General features: G+C 56.7%; 1 protein-coding gene across 1 annotated transcript in view; it reads right to left on the reverse strand.

Annotated features, from left to right (window-relative positions):
* Positions 1–402: 402 nt before the first annotated feature.
* The window catches only part of LOC149272855 (polypeptide N-acetylgalactosaminyltransferase 18-like), a 56,274-nt gene continuing 33,301 nt past the window's right edge, over positions 403–23,375 (reverse strand). The window contains exons 2-11 of the mRNA XM_089506672.1: positions 18,720–18,912; positions 15,588–15,754; positions 12,400–12,583; positions 11,577–11,774; positions 11,330–11,444; positions 6,796–6,981; positions 6,494–6,631; positions 6,068–6,163; positions 4,003–4,167; positions 403–549 (exon numbers count right to left, since the gene is read on the reverse strand). Of these exons, the coding sequence (XP_089362798.1) occupies positions 403–549; positions 4,003–4,167; positions 6,068–6,163; positions 6,494–6,631; positions 6,796–6,981; positions 11,330–11,444; positions 11,577–11,774; positions 12,400–12,583; positions 15,588–15,754; positions 18,720–18,912 (1,589 nt within the window). The remainder of the gene's footprint in view (positions 550–4,002; positions 4,168–6,067; positions 6,164–6,493; positions 6,632–6,795; positions 6,982–11,329; positions 11,445–11,576; positions 11,775–12,399; positions 12,584–15,587; positions 15,755–18,719; positions 18,913–23,375) is intronic.

Consider the following 23,375-nt stretch of genomic DNA (forward strand, 5'->3'; position numbering starts at 1 on the left):
AAACGGCCCCCACGGCCCCAGGGGCTTCCTGCAAGGGACTCTGGGAAACCAGATTGGGAACCGTTTTTTCATTAACGTGAGTCTAGAACACAAACGGAACACAAAACACAGAACGTTAAATAAAACCTTATCCAGAAAGTTTTATTGTCGTTTTATAAATATTTCATTTTTTTGCTTTATATACATTTAGATTTAAAATATCTCAATCTGCGCCCCCCCCCCCACCCCCCACCGTCCGGCCGGTCCCTATTATTACAAAATAAAAACTCTTAAAGCCCCCGGCGTCCTCCGTTACAAAAACCACAACCTCAGCAGGCGGCCGTCTGCTACACGGTAGCAAAATGCTCAAGTAGTGTACTTTAACTCCTTGCGCCCCGCGGCGGCGGCGTTCACCGGCAGCTGTCAGGTGGTTCCGTTTCTATGGAAGTTCGTGATGGTCCAGCGCTGACCGCCGCACTTCTGGAGCACGAGCCGGAAGCCGAACTCCCCGTCGCCGTCCTCCGCCAGCTCCAGGCAGCGCCGCGACTTCTTGTTTTGGATCGATCCTCCCTGCGGTTAAAGACAAGGGAATTAGCATGCGGGGAACGGCAGCCCCGCCGAGACGGCCAGATCTGCATAGAAATTCGCTGTATATAAAGTGCCTCATTTCCCGAGCGTCTGATCCGGGGGGCCGGCGTCATCCGCAAAGCGAACGGGTAACTCAGTGACTTTATGATCTCTGGGTCACCTTTATAGCTTTACGTAAAATCATCACTTGGGGTTAAACAAGTCACCGATTTGGGGGGGGGCAATCAGCGTTCATAGAACACACAGCCCCCCAGCGAGACCCCCGAGTGCTCATCACACGATGGCGTTAGGTCATCGGCATCACCGGGGAAAATACTTTATTTATTGCGCATTCTGTTTTGGTCCCCCTTTTTTTCGCTCGGTTTGGTATTTTCGTCTAAATCCTTTGAAACGCAGATTTTTGCAATCGCTCGGCCGGAGTCCGGCACTCGCCGCGGTGTCACCGGAATTCTGTTATGTTTTACAGCCGATGAAACATTGTAATTCTGCGATAATTATGGAAATGACAGGCGATGCGGCCGCCGGCGAGAAGCCAATCAATCACTTTACGTTCGGGGAGCGGCGGTGACATTTTTACACGTTTATAAAAAGAATGCTTTATTGAGACGGCGGCGCTTAACGGCCAAAGACCCGCAACGTGACGGCTCCGGGGGGAGGGGGGCTTGTAAAGTAAATAATGAGCAATGGGGCATTCGGGGAATATCGGGGAGCCTGGGGGCTTCTAACAGGACGGATCGCTCAGTAACAGACGGGAAAGATGTAACAAACCTCCCTGTTACCCCCAATACCCCCTTCACGCTGGGAACTTTTCCCATCCCCCATATAGCGGCCGCCATTATAGATCCCAGCCTCGTGTGATGCATTTTACTAAATTATCTTAGATTCTGGGTGAGAAAAGCCATTTATTGAAATTTATTTTCCAACATTAATTTTTTACGTTCCCAATAATTCTTCTGCTCCCGTAAAAAACGGTATTAAAGCCACAAATCAGTAATTGGGGATTAATGATAATCTCTCGTTACTCGTTACGGTTTCACAGACTCTCAAGCGGAATATTTTCTGATCCAAAAAATTATTAAACTTTTTCTGCCATTAAAAAGTTTCTAGAAGCGAATGACGAAAATTAAATACTAGTTAACAAATCACAGCTTTTTGGGTGAAATAAATGTGCTTTTGGGCGTTTAAATCACGCGAGGAGAAGTTTTTTGTTCTATGATAACATTAATCTGGATTATATCGGCTTTTAATTTCTGACGGATTCTGGAATATTTCGATTTCCTTTTTCTGAAAATGTTCTTAAAATACCAAATATGGAACATTATGGTAAATTTACAAAAACCGCCATCTAAGGAATAAGAAAAAACGGACAGAAGAATTGCTGCTTTTTGTCCGGAGAGAGCGCAGAACGCCGTCCGTAACGACTGAGAGCGCAGAACGCCGCCCGTAACGAATGAGAGCGCTGAACGCCGCCCGTAACGAATGAGAGCGCTGAACGCCGCCCGTAACGAATGAGAGCGCTGAACGCCGCCCGTAACGAATGAGAGCGCTGAACGCCGCCCGTAACGAATGAGAGCGCTGAACGCCGCCCGTAACGAATGAGAGCGCTGAACGCCGCCCGTAACGAATGAGAGCGCTGAACGCCGCCCGTAACGACTGAGAGCGCAGAACGCCGCCCGTAACGACTGAGGGCGCAGAACGCCGCCCGTAACGACAGAGCGCAGAACGCCGCCCGTAACGACAGAGCGCAGAACGCCGCCCGTAACGACTGAGAGCGCAGAACGCCGCCCGTAACGAATGAGAGCGCAGAACGCCGCCCGTAACGACAGAGCGCAGAACGCCGCCCGTAACGAATGAGAGCGCTGAACGCCGCCCGTAACGAATGAGAGCGCTGAACGCCGCCCGTAACGACTGAGAGCGCTGAACGCCGCCCGTAACGACTGAGAGCGCAGAACGCCGCCCGTAACGACTGAGAGCGCTGAACGCCGCCCGTAACGAATGAGATCGCTGAACGCCGCCCGTAACGAATGAGAGCGCTGAACGCCGCCCGTAACGAATGAGAGCGCTGAACGCCGCCCGTAACGAATGAGAGCGCTGAACGCCGCCCGTAACGAATGAGAGCGCTGAACGCCGCCCGTAACGAATGAGAGCGCTGAACGCCGCCCGTAACGACTGAGAGCGCAGAACGCCGCCCGTAACGACTGAGAGCGCAGAACGCCGTCCGTAACGACTGAGAGCGCAGAACGCCGCCCGTAACGAATGAGAGCGCAGAACGCCGCCCGTAACGACTGAGAGCGCTGAACGCCGCCCGTAACGAATGAGAGCGCTGAACGCCGCCCGTAACGAATGAGAGCGCTGAACGCCGCCCGTAACGAATGAGAGCGCTGAACGCCGCCCGTAACGAATGAGAGCGCTGAACGCCGCCCGTAACGACTGAGAGCGCTGAACGCCGCCCGTAACGACTGAGAGCGCTGAACGCCGCCCGTAACGACTGAGAGCGCAGAACGTCGCCCGTAACGACAGAGCGCACAACGCCGCCCGTAACGACTGAGAGCGCAGAACGCCGCCCGTAACGACAGAGCGCAGAACGCCGCCCGTAACGACTGAGAGCGCAGAACGCCGCCCGTAACGACTGAGAGCGCACAACGCCGCCCGTAACGACTGAGAGCGCAGAACGCCGCCCGTAACGACAGAGCGCAGAACGCCGCCCGTAACGACTGAGAGCGCAGAACGCCGCCCGTAACGACTGAGAGCGCAGAACGCCGCCCGTAACGACTGAGAGCGCAGAACGCCGCCCGTAACGACAGAGCGCAGAACGCCGCCCGTAACGACTGAGAGCGCAGAACGCCGCCCGTAACGACTGAGAGCGCAGAACGCCGCCCGTAACGACTGAGAGCGCAGAACGCCGCCCGTAACGACTGAGAGCGCAGAACGCCGCCCGTAACGACTGAGAGCGCAGAACGCCGTCCGTAACGACTGAGAGCGCAGAACGCCGTCCGTAACGACTGAGAGCGCAGAACGCCGTCCGTAACGACTGAGAGCGCAGAACGCCGCCCGTAATGACTGAGAGCGCGGCCGCGGACCCCCGGGATCTCGTTACTGCCCCGTGCTGGAAATACACGCGGTGTTTCGAGGATAACGGGGATCGGTAATCCGCGGTAAATATCGATCACTCTGCGGAGCAGGGCAGCGTAGCGAGGAGATCACATTTTATGTCTGATCGGTTTCTCGCTAACGGATCCCTCTGGATTCTCCCCCAATGAATAATCCCCCGGAGATAACAGATCGGAGTCCGATGTCTTTCATACGAGGCAGGAGCCACCAGAACCAACATTTCTTGGTTGTTGCAGCGTCAGACCTGCTCCCCTTGACAGACGCGGCTGTCGGTTCCCCAAAGGCGGCCCCCGAGATCAGCGTCGGACGGCGCAGGGCTGGTACCTGAGTAAAATGCCAGAACATCTTCATCCTCTTGGCTTTGGCATAATTGCATTCGATCAGCCGCGGCCGGCCGTTCACATCGACCAGGCATCGATTATCGTCGTCGTCGATGGTCGGGCTGAGGACCCCCACGTGGAGCTGCTGGCTGCCGGTGTAATAAACGTTCTGAAAAGAAAGAGAACATCAGCTTTACGGGATACGATGCGGGACCCCCAGGAATACGCCGCGTGTTGCGCCCCCCCCCCGAGGAATACGCTGCGCGTCGACCATGCCCCCCCGAGGAATACGCCGCGCGTCGACCATGCCCCCCCTTTGGCTTCTCGTCCGCATATTGCATGATTTCATTAAAGATGCGTTCAGATATCGCCATCCGCAGAGGGAGCGCAGTCTGTAACATCAGGAGCCGAGCGGACAGCGAACACCCCGGACCCCAACGCTGACCAACAGGATGCCCCGGCTACGGCCGTCCGCGGATTCTGAGGCTGCCGCTCGCGCCGGGCGGTTTATTTGTAGGGGGATGGTGACCCCGCTCTGTAGGATTATTATCCCGCCATCATTCGTTTACTGCAATTATTCATTCATTCATTTCTGCAACATTTTCCAGCTGGCAGGAAACTTCTCCGCAGTAACCGAGCTTTATAAACGGCGATTACCGGGCCGCCTTTTGTTTCAGTGAAATTAGAAGTCATTTTGTTGTAATTACCGTATTTGCTCGATTATAAGACGAGGTTTTTTTCAGAGCAAATGCTCTGAAAAATACCCCTCGTCTTCTAATCGGGTCGTCTTATAATCAGACCTCAAATAGAGGTCTGACTATGAGACTAAGATCCAGATCCCCCGCACCGCTGCAGGGGCCATGGATCCTTCTGTCCCCCCCCCCACCCCACCCCCACTTACCGGTGCTTCCAATTTCCTGCTGCATACCGGGGCAGCGGGTTGACGTCCATGCGACCCGCGTAGACAACTTACGCTGCAGCCGGAAGGAGGTGTGGCTAGCAGCAGGGGGTTGTCTGCGTCCATCGCGCAGACCTTCCCCGACTGTCAGAGATCAGAGTTCCCCGCACCGGTGACCGGACAGACCCGAGACCCCGCGCGGCTCTGGGACCCGGCTGACAGACGTCTCTCCCGAGAGATCATCGCAGACAGAGGGCCAGGATGTAGCAGAAGTGAACGTCTCTGTTTTGAGGGAAAACCCGTGGAATTCAGACATTTTAATGAGTGAAGCGCGTCGGAGAGGAGCGAGGGGTCCGCGGGGGGGCAGAGTTTGAACAAAAACGATGAATCCAAACGCCAGAAACCCGGCCTCTAAAAGTGCAAAGAAACGGTAAAAACAACAACTTTAATCCGTCGCTGCCGTCTCCAGCCATCATTCCGGCCAAACATCAGCGGCTTGAAGCCGAGAAGCGAGGAATTCTCCCCCCAGAGGCGAGTGGAAGCCCCCGAGAAATCCGGGATGGGACACTCTGCAGAATTATTACGGGGACGCCACAAATTATGGAGCAGAGGATGCGCGACCACGGGCATCCCCAAGGAATCCCCCCGTTTCCCACCCAGCGCAGGGGATAGGTGGGAGAGCGCGTCACCCCAGACGGCTTTCAATCAATTCCAGAAGAGACGGCGGCTTTAGGAAGAAGTCTCTCCAACGAAGTGCAGAATACGTATTAATATATAAAAGAAATTAAAACATTCATACTGTTGCTATAGTAACCATATATAGGCTTTGCATGGAAACGTACGCCAGGAGAACTTTACTGGAGAAAAACCAGCAGGTGCCAATTACCCCCCCCCAAACCACGGACCCCCAACGGGACGGGCTCTGGACACGGCGGTCTCCCTCCCACAAACCCGGCCGAAGCAGAAGAATCCCTCACACCGGGGTCCCCACCGACCCCCGATCCTTGGTGTCATTGGTGGATCGCTGCCCCAACTCCGCAATCAAGACTATTTGGGTTATTTAAAAGCTTTCCGGCGTCACCTCCCCCACCCGGGCGGTAGTTCTCCGACCCCCAATACCACTTTGTGCGAGGCACAGAGGCAGAGAGCGATGTGATTTAGGGCCACGTACCTGGGGCGTCATTCCGTGGCAGATGTAGACGATGGGGATGTTGTCCGTGCCCGGCCCCTGGTCCAGACATAGCTCTGTCTTTAGGGAATTCTGCAGCTGAAACCAGACGTGAGGAGATTGTATTTATATATTAAATATATTATAATTATATATATATTATTTACAGTCGCCCTGCAGATAATGACATCATCAATAACCTGCAAATTAACCCTTTATACAGACCCGCGGCCCCGACTGCCCCTCGCACCGGGGATCACCGGATAATAATATCTCGTGTTACCGGGAGAGAGCGGCCCCGGCGCGGACAGAATTATAAAGAATCCGCATCGATCGCCTTCTGATACTTTACCAAATCCGTCTCATATCTCAGGCTATTTTTAATCTTTTTTGTTCTCTCGGGGGCCGGGGGGGCCACCATGCACTTACCACGCCGTAGGCGACGGTGTCCGTGTACATCCGCATTTCCGGATACACGGTGACGAGATACCAGCGGAAGGTCTTACACTGCAGCCGCTTCCTCAGGGCTTTTCTCTCGGAAATATCCCCGATGTCGATACCGGAGTCCTGACAACAAACCGAGAATCAACGGCCAATAGGAAGTACGGCGGTCCCCCCCCGCCCCGGTCTCCCCTAAAGATACAAGAACACGGGGGCCCCGGCCTCAACACAAGTTCTTTTCTATTGCCCCCCCCCCCCGGCTACCTGGGAGCGGGTGAAGCGGGAATTACCTCCTGCGGGATGTTCCACGCCATATACACGTGGCTCTTAAACTCATCCATCCAGACTTCGGCCACGCGGAGAGCGTTCCTGCGCACGTGCGCCGTCAGGTCCTCGGTGTACGGTTTGTGAGCCCTTTCTATGTGAGCAATTCGGGAGCAGGGCAGAACTTCCACGCTCCCCCCGCACTGCCACACCTGGAGGGGCACAAAAAGGGCATTAATCCACGCTCCCCCCGCACTGCCACACCTGGAGGGGCACAAAAAGGGCATTAATCCACGCTCCCCCCGCACTGCCACACCTGGAGGGGCACAAAAAGGGCCTTAATCCACGCTCCCCCCGCACTGCCACACCTGGAGGGGCACAAAAAGGGCATTAATCCACGCTCCCCCCGCACTGCCACACCTGGAGGGGCACAAAAAGGGCATTAATCCACACTCCCCCCGCACTGCCACACCTGGAGGGGCACAAAAAGGGCATTAATCCACGCTCCCCCCGCACTGCCACACCTGGAGGGGCACAAAAAGGGCATTAATCCACGCTCCCCCCACACTGCCACACCTGGAGGGGCACAAAAAGGGCATTAATCCACGCTCCCCCCGCACTGCCACACCTGGAGGGGCACAAAAAGGGCATTAATCCACGCTCCCCCCGCACTGCCACACCTGGAGGGGCACAAAAAGGGCATTAATCCACGCTCCCCCCGCACTGCCACACCTGGAGGGGCACAAAAAGGGCATTAATCCACGCTCCCCCTGCACTGCCACACCTGGAGGGGCACAAAAAGGGCATTAATCCACGCTCCCCCCGCACTGCCACACCTGGAGGGGCACAAAAAGGGCATTAATCCACGCTCCCCCCACACTGCCACACCTGGAGGGGCACAAAAAGGGCATTAATCCACGCTCCCCCCGCACTGCCACACCTGGAGGGGCACAAAAAGGGCATTAATCCACGCTCCCCCCGCACTGCCACACCTGCAGGGGGGAGAAAAAGCGGCATTAATCCACGCTCCCCCCCCCCCCCCCCGCACTGAGAGACGCCATGAAATGAAAACTATCTATGCAAAAAACTATGGATACCGGGGGGGCCGGGAAGAAAGATGGATGGATTGTGGGTTTTAAAGCATGCGGTTTGGTGAAATGTTTGTAACCAATTGTACCAAGAGAATAAATAAATAAATAACTGGAACTATTTTGGAGGAACAAAGGCCGTCTTTTATTTCGTTTGTAATAAATTTATTTAACAATAACCAAAAACAACTTTGCATCAATAACTTGTGACTGAAAATCAAATAAATGAACTCTTGGCCCAAACCACAGTTATCAAATAATTCAATCAAGGCCAACTGCCCCAAAAGCCGCTCACCGAACAAACCCCCCAACCGCTCGCTCTCTTTACAGAGAGCGACTTTACCCCAATAAAAGCCACGGCAGAAAAATAGAACTTTATTTATTTATTTATATCATTAAAACATAAAAAGAGGGCGGACGGGGTGGGGGGGGCGACAATTCAGCAGCATGAACTAACATTTACTGGTAAAACTTTTTTCCTACAGGGTCGTCTTATATTCAGGCTTTTTCTTTTTTTCATAAATTAAATATTCAGATTTTAGGGGGTCGTCTTATAATCGAGCAAATACGGTATTATTTTCCATTTTTTACGACATTAAAAAGTTTAATTTCCGGACAAGGCTGACGTCACCAATATAATGCAAAGCAAATACCCCCCAAACACGCACACGCTAAGACAAAGACCCTCACGCTAACCCGCACACGCTTGTGCTCACACACACGCAAACACTCGCTCACTATCATACATACATCCTTACTCCCTTCTCATCCCATCCTCTCCCTCCCGTTTACCCCGTTACCCAATACCCCGTTACCAATTACCCCGTTACCAATTACCCCGTTACCTTCCCTGAGGCTTCCGTTTAGCTGTTTGCAAGGTCTGTTTTTTTGACCGTGGGGTAACATTGTGTTACGTGACCCCCACACAGTAAGAATTCCGCGACAGGCAGGGGGGCCGTAGCTCGTCCCGGTACTATCACAGCCAGTGCCAGAAAACAAATTCCAGAATCCCACGAGGGGTTAATCGAGGCTTCACAAGACGGATGTTTCAGGCAAAGAAAATTCACTTACGTAGCAGACTGCGGGCGGCCGTTAAAATCAACTTATCGGGGAATTTAATGAAGATATCGATTACAGACCGAGAAGAAAATCCTATTAATTAAGTCCCAGCGCCGCGGCCCTCCGGGGCCAAACCGAGCGAGCAACGCTAACGGGACACTCAACTCACGCACATTCTACTGTATCGGTGAACTACATAACATTCAAACGGTGTTATCAGAACGTACGGATCCGGTCACTAAACCCAAACTTCTGCCAGAACTGAACGCATCGCGGCGACCCGCGGAACCAGAGAGCCAATCACACGCTGTCACAGGAGGATAAACCCGCCGTAATCCCGCAGACCATGTCTGGATCCGCTGCGTGTCTCTTCCTGGGTCAGATTGGCGGAGAAACTGGAATCAAAGTTGATCCGCAAAAACCGTGACCTCCGCCCCGCGCCGGGAAGATTCTATCCGCGGATCTGGATGGTTGTAGTCCGGCCGTTACTTGCTGCCAGCCCGGCTGTGGCTCGAGGTTCTAGGCTCTTACCGTGTTCTCTCCGACACGCCATTTGCATGTGTTCGGTATGTTGTAAAGCCGTGTACCTGGCCTTCAATCACCCCGAGCCACGACAAATCGTTTCCAAGCTCTGTTTCCAGCTTGGAAGCCGTCGCCATGTAACAGATGTCTGAGAGGCATCTGCGGCGTGGGACGCCTGCCACGGTACCGATGATCCGGAGCGTGGGCTCTGAAACGTTCCCGAGGATGAGGATTTGCAGAAGTCACCGCAGGACAGGTTCTTACCGGCTGCGGGCTCAGTCAGGTGCGGGTCACAGAGCCCGGCGCTCGGTCCGGTGCGGGTCAGAGAGCCCGGAGCTCGGTCCGGTGCGGGTCAGAGAGCCCGGAGCTCGGTCCGGTGCGGGTCAGAGAGCCCGGAGCTCGGTCCGGTGCGGGTCAGAGAGCCCGGAGCTCGGTCCGGTGCGGGTCAGAGAGCCCGGCGCTCGGTCCGGTGCGGGTCAGAGAGCCCGGAGCTCGGTCCGGTGCGGGTCAGAGAGCCCGGAGCTCGGTCCGGTGCGGGTCAGAGAGCCCGGAGCTCGGTCCGGTGCGGGTCAGAGAGCCCGGAGCTCGGTCCGGTGCGGGTCAGAGAGCCCGGAGCTCGGTCCGGTGCGGGTCAGAGAGCCCGGCGCTCGGTCCGGTGCGGGTCACAGAGCCCGGCGCTCGGTCCGGTGCGGGTCAGAGAGCCCGGCGCGGGTCAGAGAGCCCGGCGCTTGGTCGGGTGCGGGTCAGAGAGCCCAGCGCTCGGTCCGGTGCGGGTCACAGAGCACAGCGGGTAGCAGACATCATGGATTTTCATCAGGATAGGGAATACACAGAATATTTCCCCAGCAGTGAAAGGGTTAACGCCGCATTGCATCGTTAATGAATGGATGCCGTACCGCATGGATCCGGACAGCCGTTAGTTAATTGGACGCCGCGCTCTGTTCGTCTCCATCTGTGTGACCGGCGTCTGCGGGGCGTAAATACAGAGAACGATCCGGAATAAACAGAAAAACATCAACTAAAGAGACGCCACCAAACCGCGCCGGCCGCCAGCGATGCCGCAGAACCTCGGGCTGAACGGCACTTTTCGGTTTTTCGGTCCAAGCTTTCCAGAGAAAAACAAGAAAAACGAGCGTTTTCATCGTGAAATGAAGTCATTAACAGAGAGAACAAGCAGCCTCGGCCAGTGAATCGGCGTCGGAGCCGGCGGCTGCCCGCGTCCCGGTGACGGTAATTGTCGGGAATGCTGACGGGAGATCTCGTCCACAAACACCGTCACCGGCTGATGCGAGGAGAAACGTCCGACCCGCACACCGTCGCTAGAAAGGAGAACGCTGGGGTAGGAACGGGCTGTCCGGGGGGGCCTGGCGGGCATCACCCGGGGAATTGTTTTCAGTATTTAAAAAAACCAAAACATTTATTGGTGCAAATAACCTTTTCCGTTTCCATGGCAGCGCAGTCATTTGATTTTGCCGTCTTAGGTTTAATCTCTCCTTAGGGACCGGATCCCGGGAGGATTTCCTTATGGAGCAAACGCTGTGAACATCGCCGGCTGCCAAACAAAGTCCCGGAACTGCGGGAGGACGGCATGAATTATTTCTAACGTTCGGTTACCGACCATCTAAACGTTGCCGATTCCACGCGCTGCCCGCTCCAAACCGACCGCACCCTAAATAAAGGCCGAATTTGGGGTGAAATATTACCCGATGACGCCGTAAGAAGCCGCAGGACGATGACGAGCCGCGAACCTGCGCTGCTTCGTCTCCGACGACGAAAACTACAGCGGCACAAAGACTGAGAAAACATAACGAAGAAGGAACGCGTGGGACCCGGCCGCAGACTTTGAGCTTTTATTAAATCGGAGACCATGCGCGACCTTCGCTTCTCTTACCCGGACTCCCAGCTCCACGTTCTCGCCCCCGTACACCTCCATGCCTTCATCCAGCAAGCCAATTTCTTCAAAGTACTGCCTGTCTACGATGAAGCAGCCAATCAGAGCCGGGCTTCTACGGGAGCAGAGAGAGTAAAGCATGAAAACAGAGACGGTAGAAGAAGTCGTCCCGGCTCCAGCGGCGCAGTCCCTGCTAATTCCCGCGACAGAGAACAGAAGCCTGTAATACGAGGGGCCGCCGTGTTACCTGATGGGCGCCGTGGCGTTCTCCATCTTCCACCACGATTTGGGGGGGTTCAGGTACCGACACCACAGCTCCCAGTCGAAGCCCTGGGCGGACAGGGGGTACTCCTCGATCTCGAAGCTGTCGTACTTAATGTTATCGAAAGACGGGGATATAACGAGTTTCCGGTTCTCCTTGATTCTGCTCAGAACGGGTTCGGCCCTGCGGAGAAAACACATTCTCGTTATTCACGGTGTCCCGGGGGGGGGGGATTCCACGTTACGGGGGGGGGATTCGGCTTCCATCAGAGGACCGCGCTCCCGGATACCGCCCATCGCCTTTAATCCACGAGCTTTCATGAGCCGTTTGTTCGTATTTTGTGGATTCCGATGACTTCAAAGCGTTTCTCGCGGAGTTTTCGGGCAGTAAATGCGTTTATAAAACATTAAACGGCGGAATATTTCATTTTAACTCCGTCGATTCCTCCTGCGAGATGCGCTAAAGTCGCAGCGGCTTCCTCGGGGGGTACGGACATCTTTGACGGATTCTGCGGCCGGTTATAACGGTTTCAGAAAGCCGGGAAAGGTGCCGGGTTATTAACGCAGGAATCGATCGCTTTTAGATATTTTCAACCTTTTTCCATAAACCCCCGGGGGCCGCTGTGGTTTGGTGCTGAGACAGGAATATGATTTAGACGGCGGAAGCGGTTTGGTTGGTTCCGGCGGGTTAATCGTTGTCGCTCTTCCTCGATAATCCGGGATCTGCAGGCGCCTGGAATCGGGGAATTCTCTCCTATTTTCCGTTTTCTGACATTCCCGCATCTATCGCTGAAAAAAAGGAATCTCACCATCCCACGCTGAACTCCACGTGAGCATCGAAAAGCGCGACCACGGGGGCAGACGCGGCCCTCCAGCCGCTGACACGCGAGCGGATCAGCCCCTCTTGTTTGCTGTGCCGGACCACCTTAATGAAGCCCGGCTTCCTCTCGTTCACGTCGTCCACGTACTGAGTTAATTTCTCTTTCAGTTCCTCTGTTGAGAAAACAAGAAAACGCGCTGATTATTAACATGCCAGACAAGTAACCGGCCCCCGGCACAATCCCACCGGCAGCAAACATATTAACACAAAGAGAACAGGCAAAAGCCGAGAGCCGCAGATCGTTACGCCAAAGACCTGAAACCCCGCGTACGATGACTCTATAACGCGATCTATAGTGGGCTGCGGACAGAGGTGTATAGCGGGGGTTACACGGACACGCAGGCCGCTATATGTTACCCTGCTGGTGATCCGTTTAACCCCCTCCCGGCGTACCGGCCCGCAGCTGACATCATCCGGTACGATGTAAGCGGTGGGTTCCGCGTTATCCGCTCGGATCGATCTCTAACGTGACTCTCCGGCCGGATACAGAGCTCTCGGCAGCTTTATCTCCTCCTGAGCTAAATGTGCCCCAGCGTCCAGTCATTTATACTAAAACAAGCAGCATCTACCCCAAAAATATCGACACAAACATAAAGAGGACTTTCTGCGGCACACAGAGATCGGGGATGGGAACGGATCAGATGCGGGGCAATCCCTGAGCATCAGCACCGTAGCAAATAGCGCCCCCCACAGGGCTTAATGCCGGGAGCCTGTGTCGGCCGCGCAGGTTCTACCGCGGTTATTGGGGGCGACGTACAGCGCTTTGACCCATCCCTGGTGACACAGAACATACGAGAACGAGGATCTTCATTCACGCGGAACAAAGACCGACACCGAACGGAAAAGAGGAATTATAACGAGGAGAACGGGCAGAGAGAACCTGGCGTCTGGCACTAGCCCTCCCGTCCGCGCATGCACAGCATCTCCCCGCGCAGCCTTTTCATGTCATCTTGGCTCAGACGCAGAGAGTTTGAACGCCGAGCGGATTGCGGTCAAACATGACAGCTCCAGCCCGTGGCTCCGTTGCGTGCGACATCTGCCGGGGTCTCCCTCTCCCGCTCAACGTCTGTCTTCTTTTTAATCAGCAAACAAACCTCCGGAGATCTGATAACAGAGACCCCGACGCTCCGCCGAACCCCCGCCGATGATATTCCGGGGGCCGGCTGCTTCTCCACCTCCCTATGAAACCTTCCACCTACCGGATGAGAGGCACCGGTCCCACCGGATCTATTTCTATTCACTTACACGGCCTTATTATATATTATAAGTATTATTATTACGCGTAGCCGCGCACGGCAGCCATATTCCCCGAAGGGTCGGCTGCCCCTCTTCTCTCCGGTGTCGTTTGAAGAGGAGATTTGAGCCCGGAGCGTGAAGCGTAATAATTACCATTATTACCCATCGGGGGTTATTGTCTGAGCGCAGATACTCGTCGTCGGGCGGCAGCGAAAGGATTTTCTCCCGATAAGGTGAATGTTATTCATTTCAGAAAACGCTCCCGGCTGAAGCTTCGCAGCTCGATCTACGGATTCCCAAAAACCCCTCTAACAGCCCCACGGGGTCTCACTTCCGTCACAAGAGGCGCATTTTCTATCGGTTTATCATCCAAAAACATGTAACAAAAATCTGCCGCATTCCTTCACTGAGGGGCAGCTTTGGGGGCCGCCGGGGCAGTTTCCATACATTGCCCCGGGTATTTATTATTAATTTCACCCCAACGACTCCTCAGCTCAAAGACTGAGCCTTAATCTCCTGCAGTCTGACGTAAAGCATTTGGGACCGGCGGAGCCGCGCATGGTGCAATCACCGCAAACAGGGGAGCTACTAAATGACATAAACACTAGAGCCCAGCCCATATCACGCGATGGAACGCGGAGCATCCCGGTACCGGCCGGTCTGCGCTCCGTTCGCCGGTCTGCGCTCCGTTCGCGTCATTACTTCGGTCAGAAGCCTCTGTTTCAGACGCATTCGGTTGGCAGACGGACGCAGTTTGAAAACGCAGCGGTTTTGAGGGATTAATCAGGAGCGCCGAGCGTTTAACGGGGAACCGGACAGAATAATTCCCAGAATTACATGAAAAGCACAAATAATAATAAAAAAAAACTGATCCGAGGAGAACGCCGGCTTAATTCCTCGCGGCGGATCCCAAATTCACGCTCCGAATTCCGAGTCCTGCCGACAGCTACGCGTCTCTCTAATTAGAGATCAGCGAGCGGCCGGCAGCGACCTCGTTACACGGAGAACAAATGATATTTAAACGTTACACAAAACGAGGAAAAACTGGGCTTTGGAAGTGAATCATTTCCAGCGTTTGGCGATTAACACAGTGCGGTGATCCTACGCCGGCCAATCGGCTGCAAGCTCATTAGATGGTCCCGGCCAGGACTCACCGAAGAGCCCCAGATCTTTAACGATAACGCCGTCCGGCGGGAGACGGCGGAGCGCAGATCAGGAGCTCGGATACATTAAATGTCACCCGCTACACCGCAATAAGGACTCCAACTACCAGCATCCTGCGCATCTTCATACAGGGATCCAGTCCCTGCGAAACGCCTCACTCTCTGCAAAGTTCCGGGATGATCCCTGCGAGGGCACCGAACAGATTGGGGCAAAATACCTGGGGTAGTTTCTGTTTAAAGTTCTAATCATTGGGGCAACAAGAAATCTTCCAGCCGGTCTGATTATCGCTACGGACGTCGTGTCCTAAACCCCCGAGAATCGCAGATCTCAGCTCCGCTCATCATCAGCTCTCGGGAGATTTAAGCTCCGGATTCTCGTCACCGCATCGCACGTCAGAAACATCCCGAGCGACGCGTCGTTCAAACAAACTAATTATACGGACGCCCGGAACGCGTTTATAAGAGCCAATCGTTACGCGAAGAGCCGATCGTTACGCGGGTTATCGGGGTGTAAAATAATTCCTCTGGAGCTAAAATCGCATTAAACAGGGAACAGCCATCCTTTCATCATTTCTCTTTTTCAGATGTTTGAATTTTTTAACATTTCTCCCCCGTTTCAAATGAGAAATATGGAAAAAATGTGACATCAGGGAAGAGCGCTACACACTAGAGCCCCGGGCGAGTGTCCGGGATCATCCGCCGCCCTGCCGCGTCTTACCGTTACTGCTGTTGTCATCCACCAGGACGATCTCTTTGAGGAGGTCGGCGGGGGTCCGGTCGATGGCGGAACGGATGGATCGCAGGATCACCGACAGAGCTTCGTTCACAAAAATAAAGACGATGCTGACCTGCGGCAGGTCCTCGGGGTACGTCAGGTTCCTGCAGCTGGGAGGGAAAGAGAACAAAAGAGCGTTTCCTCTCCAAACTTATTAATGAGATTTACTAAAACGCATCGAGTTTAGCCCGGCCAGTCCCTCCATTCTACTCGGCCCCGTTTAGTTCGTCCGGTACCTCTGTGCAACAAAACTCCTGATGCCCCCTCTCCCCTCCCCCGATGCCCCCTCTCCCCTCCCCCGATGCCCCTCTTTTCTAGGAGGTCAGAATGTTTGCGGGGTATGAGGGGATCGCAGGGTTCTACAGCCCTAAAAGCCCCCATAATGTCTATGAAAACAGCAGGAACCGGCTTTATACATTAAACGGGGGAAATAAACTCATTCTTCTAATAAATGCCCGCCCCGAATGTAAATAAAAAGGTGTTTTTTCTGTTGTGTTTTTCTGGGCCCCGTAATCGATAATCAGAGCGGAGACGTCTGGCGAGCGGAGATCCCCGGCAGCCGTCGGCAGAACACAAGGTGACTTTAGGTATAAACGTTAATCTGCTTCCCGCGCGTGCGATGGACGGGAGAATCTGCATATAAAGTAATAACGGCAGAAAGACGGCGATATTAATGCCCTAACGCTCTGCACCGATGGGGCAAATAACCTCTGAAGGAGAGGAGCGGCGGGTGGAGGTGCCGGCGTACGGCGCGGGGCGAGAGTTTCCTGCGATGTGAGGCGGGGGGCAGAACAATCGCATCTTTCATGTCTCCAACCGAAAAACAACCTTCAAAGCCTCGTCTGCCGAGAGTACGGAGACTAATGGAGCTAAGGTGTCCGTTTCCATGGCTACTAAGTATGCGCGGAAAGTACTAATATTCCATTCATCTCACCAAACCAACAGACGTTTGTGCATAAAAATGAAGTTTTAAAGCCGCCGAAAACTCTCTGCCGTGTGAAAGAATTCCGAAATCCGGTCTGCGCTCGATTAACCCCTTCTCTACCCAAAAACATTCCACACGTGAGCCCTGAAAGCGCTCGGAAGTATCCGGACGGACTCTGGGATGGCGCGGAGCGGCGAGGCGGTCGGCTCGTCACAAACTGGAAGAAGAAGCCAGAAAAAGGCACGACAGAAGAATAAAAAGTAACTTTTATCGGTCATAAAGATAAAATCCACGGGGAGAGAAATACGAGAAAGATCCTGCGTTTCACCAAATGATGATTCGGAAAGGTTAAGCGTTCAGGTTTTGGGGAGGAATTCCTGGACTGTTAGCCCCTCGTTTTTAAATTGTTGACAGAAGAGGCCGGTTTGTGGCGGTAATCAGAGGTATTTATAGCGGCGCGGACATAAAGCGCAGCCGGGACCGTCGGGGTTTCGCGCACCTGGATGCTTTAGGGTCTAACGAGACGCACCTGCGCCATTTACACGAGACGCTCCGGAAACGGTGCCTGTGGGGCGAGAAACTTAATAAAAGTTCTGTCTGTTATCGGCCGCCGCCGGAGCCGCCGATTCTCCGCCAAAGAAAAGGCTGATTTACAGCCAACCGAATCCTATAAAACCGGCAGAAAGCAACACGGAACCGCGAGGAGCACCGGCTCGCTCACACAGCCCATACACGGGAGGCTGGAACAAGGACAACGATGTCTGGGGGTCACCCGTCGGGGCTGGACGTGGTGGGACGCGGGACGCTGATGGGGCCGGTGGGCAGACATGTCGGTTCTTGTGGCAAGTGTCGGCCAAACAAAACATTTCCGTGGATCCCTAATCTGTTGTTGCCCCACACGGCCCCCGCTGCGGGTTCCAGGGTCATCGGGTGTTTAACACCACCAGCCTTATGATGCTGCACCGCGCATGACTTAAGGCGGCTTCCAATGGTGTAAATTCACGTGTCCGGGACGTGCCGCCTGCTGCGAGAATCCTGCGTCTCGTGAAACGTCCCAACGTCTCAATGTAAGTAAGCGTCTGGACGCGGAGGGAGACGACAGAGAAAGCGCGTGAAGGAAGTCGCCGGAATGTCACGCGGAACATTACGTTAAATGCTGCAGGTTCCTGGGGGAACCCTTCGCTTCCTGAGCAGAGAGCCCAACAGGAAGTGAGGGGAGGAAACGCGCGCTGGAATAACGTGTCACCCCCGGGGCGGGCAGCACGGAGGTCTCCGAAGGGTCAGTGAATGAACAGCTCGTTGGGGTAAAGGGGTCTGCCGCGTCCGTACCGTTCTAGCTCGCTTCGGGCCGGGTTTAGGTCGCTATTAGGGGTATTAGGGCCGCAGGTTTGTGAGGTTTAAGACGTTCCTGGAAGTTCCCTGCATTAAATCCCGGGAAGGGAATGAAGTTCTTTGGATCCGGGATTAAGGATCGGATTAGATTTCGCGTGAATTGTCTGGAAGGCGGTCGATCGGCGCCTGTTTGACCCCGAAGAGTTTGTTTTTCAGAACGTACCTCAAGCATCAAGAGATACCTCGAGAGATAAAACGCCACAGAATGCTTGGCAGGCAGCCAGCTCTCGGGGCAATTGTCTCGCGCCGAACAAAGAGCCGCTGTGCCCCGCACGCCGTATCTGCCAAGAGCATCGCTTTTACCTCGGTGCTAATCCTGCGGCAGCCAGAAGAGGTTCGAAGCCCTCGATGTTTCCTAAAAAAACCACCGTAACGCTACAAGGGCGTCTCTTAATCTGGTAACTTTGTGTCACTCGTTTCCGGACTGGTGTAGGACTCGGGAGAGCGGTGTGAGGTAGGGATGCGGTTTAATGCACTTAGCGGGAGTAACTGGTGTAGGACTCGGGAGAGCGGTGTGAGGTAGGGATGTGGTTTAATGCACTTAGCGGGAGTAACTGGTGTAGGACTCGGGAGAGAGGAGTGAGGTAGGGATGCGGTTTAATGCACTTAGTGTCTCGGGAGTAACTGGTGTAGGACTCAGGAGAGAGGTAGGGATGCGTTTTCATGCGCTTAGCGGGAGTAACGCTCTCCACGGCGGTTTGAAATCATTACTAAAATCTGCAGAGCCCCACCGCCCCGCGATGGTCGGACTCACTCACCCTCCTGGCCGTAGGTCCGGCAGGGCCCTGTCCAGGGGGAGCCGGTCACTCAGGTAAGCGTTGTAGCCGTAGTACTGAAACTGCTTTAAAGCCACGCGTCTGTTTTCGGGGCTCAGGTCCTGGCCCCAGCGTGCAAACAGCGAGGAGTCCGTGAACGGCTCGGCCGCGCTTTCCTCCACCTTCTGCGGGGCTTCTGGAAAAAGAAAGAAAGAAAATAAAAACGTGTAAAAAAAGAATGGTTTTAGGAAATAAAAGCTTTGGATTTATTGATTTTTAAAGCATTTTGTTTGCCATCACAAGATTATCTTTGTTTATTGGATATTTCCCCAAATACTCTGTTTTTCTCCTAGGAAGTTGTATTTTCTTTCTACGCTTTTACCCCGAGGGAGACTCTGAACTCTCAGCCACCAAACACGCGAAGACCCCTGAATTATTAAAGCCGTTACACCCACAGCTTTCTGTCAGTGAATCGCGTATGATGTCATCGCAGCCCAAACAAAGTGAGGTCAGCCGACGGGAATTTCATTTCATGGCCTTCAATTCATTACAATAAAAGCCGAACACGGACCCCGCTCCCAGTCTATGGAGTCTGATATCACAGATTGTACGTCTTGGGGTATTTGGGCCGTACGGGGGCGTCTTGGGGTATTGGGGCCGTACGGGGGCGTCTCGGGGTATTTTGGCCTCTTTCAGTCTCCCCGTGAAGGGCTTTCGTTTCACTTCGCGGGAATCCATTAAATGCGCGGCTTGGAAATCACTAATTTCCCAAACGGCCTTTATTTGAAGCTTCTGTGATGAGCGGCCCCCGGCCGGCAGCTTGGGCCGCGATGTGAATATCACCCCCCCTATCAGCTTCATTAAAGCAAATTTATGCGGAATACTCATTTTCTGGAGAATCTGGCCGGGGGGGGGGACCAAAGATCCCGGCGGCAGAAGAAAAATACAATCTTTTTAAATAAAACGGCGTCTCCGCCGTGCCGTTTAACATCAAAGTCTCCATTTTAGAGTAAATGCGACCGACGTCTTTCCCTCGCTGCTCGCCTCTTAATAAAAATCCGCGGAAGATTTAATTTCACTTCACAAAACGGGATCTCCAAAAAACAAAAAACACAATCTGTCAAAAGAGGAGGAAAAGAGGAAATGTTTTGGCAGAGAGGGGACCGGGCGAGCGGCAGAGAGGGGACCGGGCGAGCGGCAGAGAGGGGACCGGGCGAGCGGCAGAGAGGGGACCGGGCGAGCGGCAGAGAGGGGACCGGGCGAGAGGCAGAGAGGGGACCGGGCGAGCGGCAGAGAGGGGACCGGGCGAGCGGCAGAGAGGGGATCCGGCGAGCGGCAGAGAGGGGACCGGGCGAGCGGCAGAGAGGGGACCGGGCGAGCGGCAGAGAGGGGACCGGGCGAGAGGGGACCGGGCGAGCGGCAGAGAGGGGACCGGGCGAGCGGCAGAGAGGGGACCGGGCGAGCGGCAGAGAGGGGACCGGGCGAGCGGCAGAGAGGGGACCGGGCGAGAGGGGACCGGGCGAGCGGCAGAGAGGGGATCCGGGGCGAGCGGCAGAGAGGGGATCCGGGCGAGCGGCAGAGAGGGGACCGGGCGAGCGGCAGAGAGGGGATCCGGGCGAGCGGCAGAGAGGGGATCCGGGCGAGCGGCAGAGAGGGGATCCGGGCGAGCGGCAGAGAGGGGATCCGGCGAGCGGCAGAGAGGGGACCGGGCGAGCGGCAGAGAGGGGATCCGGGCGAGCGGCAGAGAGGGGATCCGGGCGAGCGGCAGAGAGGGGATCCGGCGAGCGGCAGAGAGGGGATCCGGGCGAGCGGCAGAGAGGGGATCCGGGCGAGCGGCAGAGAGGGGATCCGGCGAGCGGCAGAGAGGGGATCCGGCGAGCGGCAGAGAGGGGATCCGGCGAGCGGCAGAGAGGGGATCCGGGCGAGCGGCAGAGAGGGGATCGGGCGAGCGGCAGAGAGGGGACCGGGCGAGCGGCAGAGAGGGGATCCGGCGAGCGGCAGAGAGGGGATCCGGGCGAGCGGCAGAGAGGGGACCGGGCGAGCGGCAGAGAGGGGATCCGGGCGAGCGGCAGAGAGGGGATCCGGCGAGCGGCAGAGAGGGGATCCGGCGAGCGGCAGAGAGGGGACCGGGCGAGCGGCAGAGAGGGGACCGGGCGAGAGGGGACCGGGCGAGCGGCAGAGAGGGGACCGGGCGAGCGGCAGAGAGGGGACCGGGCGAGCGGCAGAGAGGGGACCGGGCGAGAGGGGACCGGGCGAGCGGCAGAGAGGGGATCCGGGCGAGCGGCAGAGAGGGGATCCGGGCGAGCGGCAGAGAGGGGATCCGGGCGAGCGGCAGAGAGGGGACCGGGCGAGCGGCAGAGAGGGGATCCGGGCGAGCGGCAGAGAGGGGATCCGGGCGAGCGGCAGAGAGGGGATCCGGGCGAGCGGCAGAGAGGGGATCCGGGCGAGCGGCAGAGAGGGGATCCGGCGAGCGGCAGAGAGGGGATCCGGGCGAGCGGCAGAGAGGGGATCCGGGCGAGCGGCAGAGAGGGGATCCGGGCGAGCGGCAGAGAGGGGATCCGGCGAGCGGCAGAGAGGGGATCCGGGCGAGCGGCAGAGAGGGGATCCGGGCGAGCGGCAGAGAGGGGATCCGGGCGAGCGGCAGAGAGGGGATCCGGCGAGCGGCAGAGAGGGGATCCGGCGAGCGGCAGAGAGGGGATCCGGCGAGCGGCAGAGAGGGGATCCGGGCGAGCGGCAGAGAGGGGATCGGGCGAGCGGCAGAGAGGGGACCGGGCGAGCGGCAGAGAGGGGATCCGGCGAGCGGCAGAGAGGGGATCCGGCGAGCGGCAGAGAGGGGATCCGGGCGAGCGGCAGAGAGGGGACCGGGCGAGCGGCAGAGAGGGGATCCGGGCGAGCGGCAGAGAGGGGATCCGGCGAGCGGCAGAGAGGGGATCCGGCGAGCGGCAGAGAGGGGATCCGGCGAGCGGCAGAGAGGGGATCCGGGCGAGCGGCAGAGAGGGGATCGGGCGAGCGGCAGAGAGGGGACCGGGCGAGCGGCAGAGAGGGGATCCGGCGAGCGGCAGAGAGGGGATCCGGCGAGCGGCAGAGAGGGGATCCGGGCGAGCGGCAGAGAGGGGACCGGGCGAGCGGCAGAGAGGGGATCCGGGCGAGCGGCAGAGAGGGGATCCGGCGAGCGGCAGAGAGGGGATCCGGCGAGCGGCAGAGAGGGGATCCGGCGAGCGGCAGAGAGGGGACCGGGCGAGCGGCAGAGAGGGGACCGGGCGAGAGGGGACCGGGCGAGCGGCAGAGAGGGGACCGGGCGAGCGGCAGAGAGGGGACCGGGCGAGCGGCAGAGAGGGGACCGGGCGAGAGGGGGACCGGGCGAGCGGCAGAGAGGGGACCGGGCGAGCGGCAGAGAGGGGATCCAGGCGAGCGGCAGAGAGGGGATCCGGGCGAGCGGCAGAGAGGGGACCGGGCGAGCGGCAGAGAGGGGATCCGGGCGAGCGGCAGAGAGGGGATCCGGGCGAGCGGCAGAGAGGGGATCCGGGCGAGCGGCAGAGAGGGGATCCGGCGAGCGGCAGAGAGGGGACCGGGCGAGCGGCAGAGAGGGGATCCGGGCGAGCGGCAGAGAGGGGATCCGGGCGAGCGGCAGAGAGGGGATCCGGCGAGCGGCAGAGAGGGGATCCGGGCGAGCGGCAGAGAGGGGATCCGGGCGAGCGGCAGAGAGGGGATCCGGGCGAGCGGCAGAGAGGGGATCCGGCGAGCGGCAGAGAGGGGATCCGGCGAGCGGCAGAGAGGGGATCCGGCGAGCGGCAGAGAGGGGATCCGGGCGAGCGGCAGAGAGGGGATCAGGCGAGCGGCAGAGAGGGGACCGGGCGAGCGGCAGAGAGGGGATCCGGCGAGCGGCAGAGAGGGGATCCGGCGAGCGGCAGAGAGGGGATCCGGGCGAGCGGCAGAGAGGGGACCGGGCGAGCGGCAGAGAGGGGATCCGGGCGAGCGGCAGAGAGGGGATCCGGCGAGCGGCAGAGAGGGGATCCGGCGAGCGGCAGAGAGGGGACCGGGCGAGCGGCAGAGAGGGGACCGGGCGAGCGGCAGAGAGGGAACCGGGCGAGCGGCAGAGAGGGGACCGGGCGAGCGGCAGAGAGGGGATTGGGGCGAGAGACAGTTAAGATGAAAGCGGTATCAAAGTCCCGACATAAATAAATAAAGATCCCTTAAGACCGGATTCTCGGGCGGACGGGAAGGTCGCTGGAAATGTTCCGGTTTCCGTCTGCAGACGCGGCCGGCGCACGAAGAGCAAACAACACGAAACCCCCCCAAACTCCACTCGGTAAACGTCACGGAAACGACACAAACGGCTTCGGCCGCCACAAAAGGGAAACAAATAATTGAAACAATCGCCAAACCCCAAACACGTCGTTTTTGATCTTAGAGTTGTTTTTGTGACATTTAAGTAAAATGCGTATCGATGTTTCGTAGATGGCCGGGTGCAGCGATAACGCGGAGCGCCGAGTCACTTACAGCGCATGCGTACACCGTAACTTACCCCGCTACCAAACGTCACCAAATACAGGCATTTACATAAAACCCGTCCGCCGCGGCCCCACTCTGAATACCAACAGCGGCGCAAAAATATGTCACCCCATTCCTGCAAAACCCGGGGGATGGATCCGGCCCTCG

The sequence above is a fragment of the Sceloporus occidentalis genome, unplaced genomic scaffold, assembly GCF_023333645.1.
Source record: "Sceloporus occidentalis isolate IW3139 unplaced genomic scaffold, rSceOcc1.0.p SCAF_410, whole genome shotgun sequence".
Classification (NCBI taxonomy): Eukaryota; Metazoa; Chordata; class Lepidosauria; order Squamata; family Phrynosomatidae; genus Sceloporus; species Sceloporus occidentalis.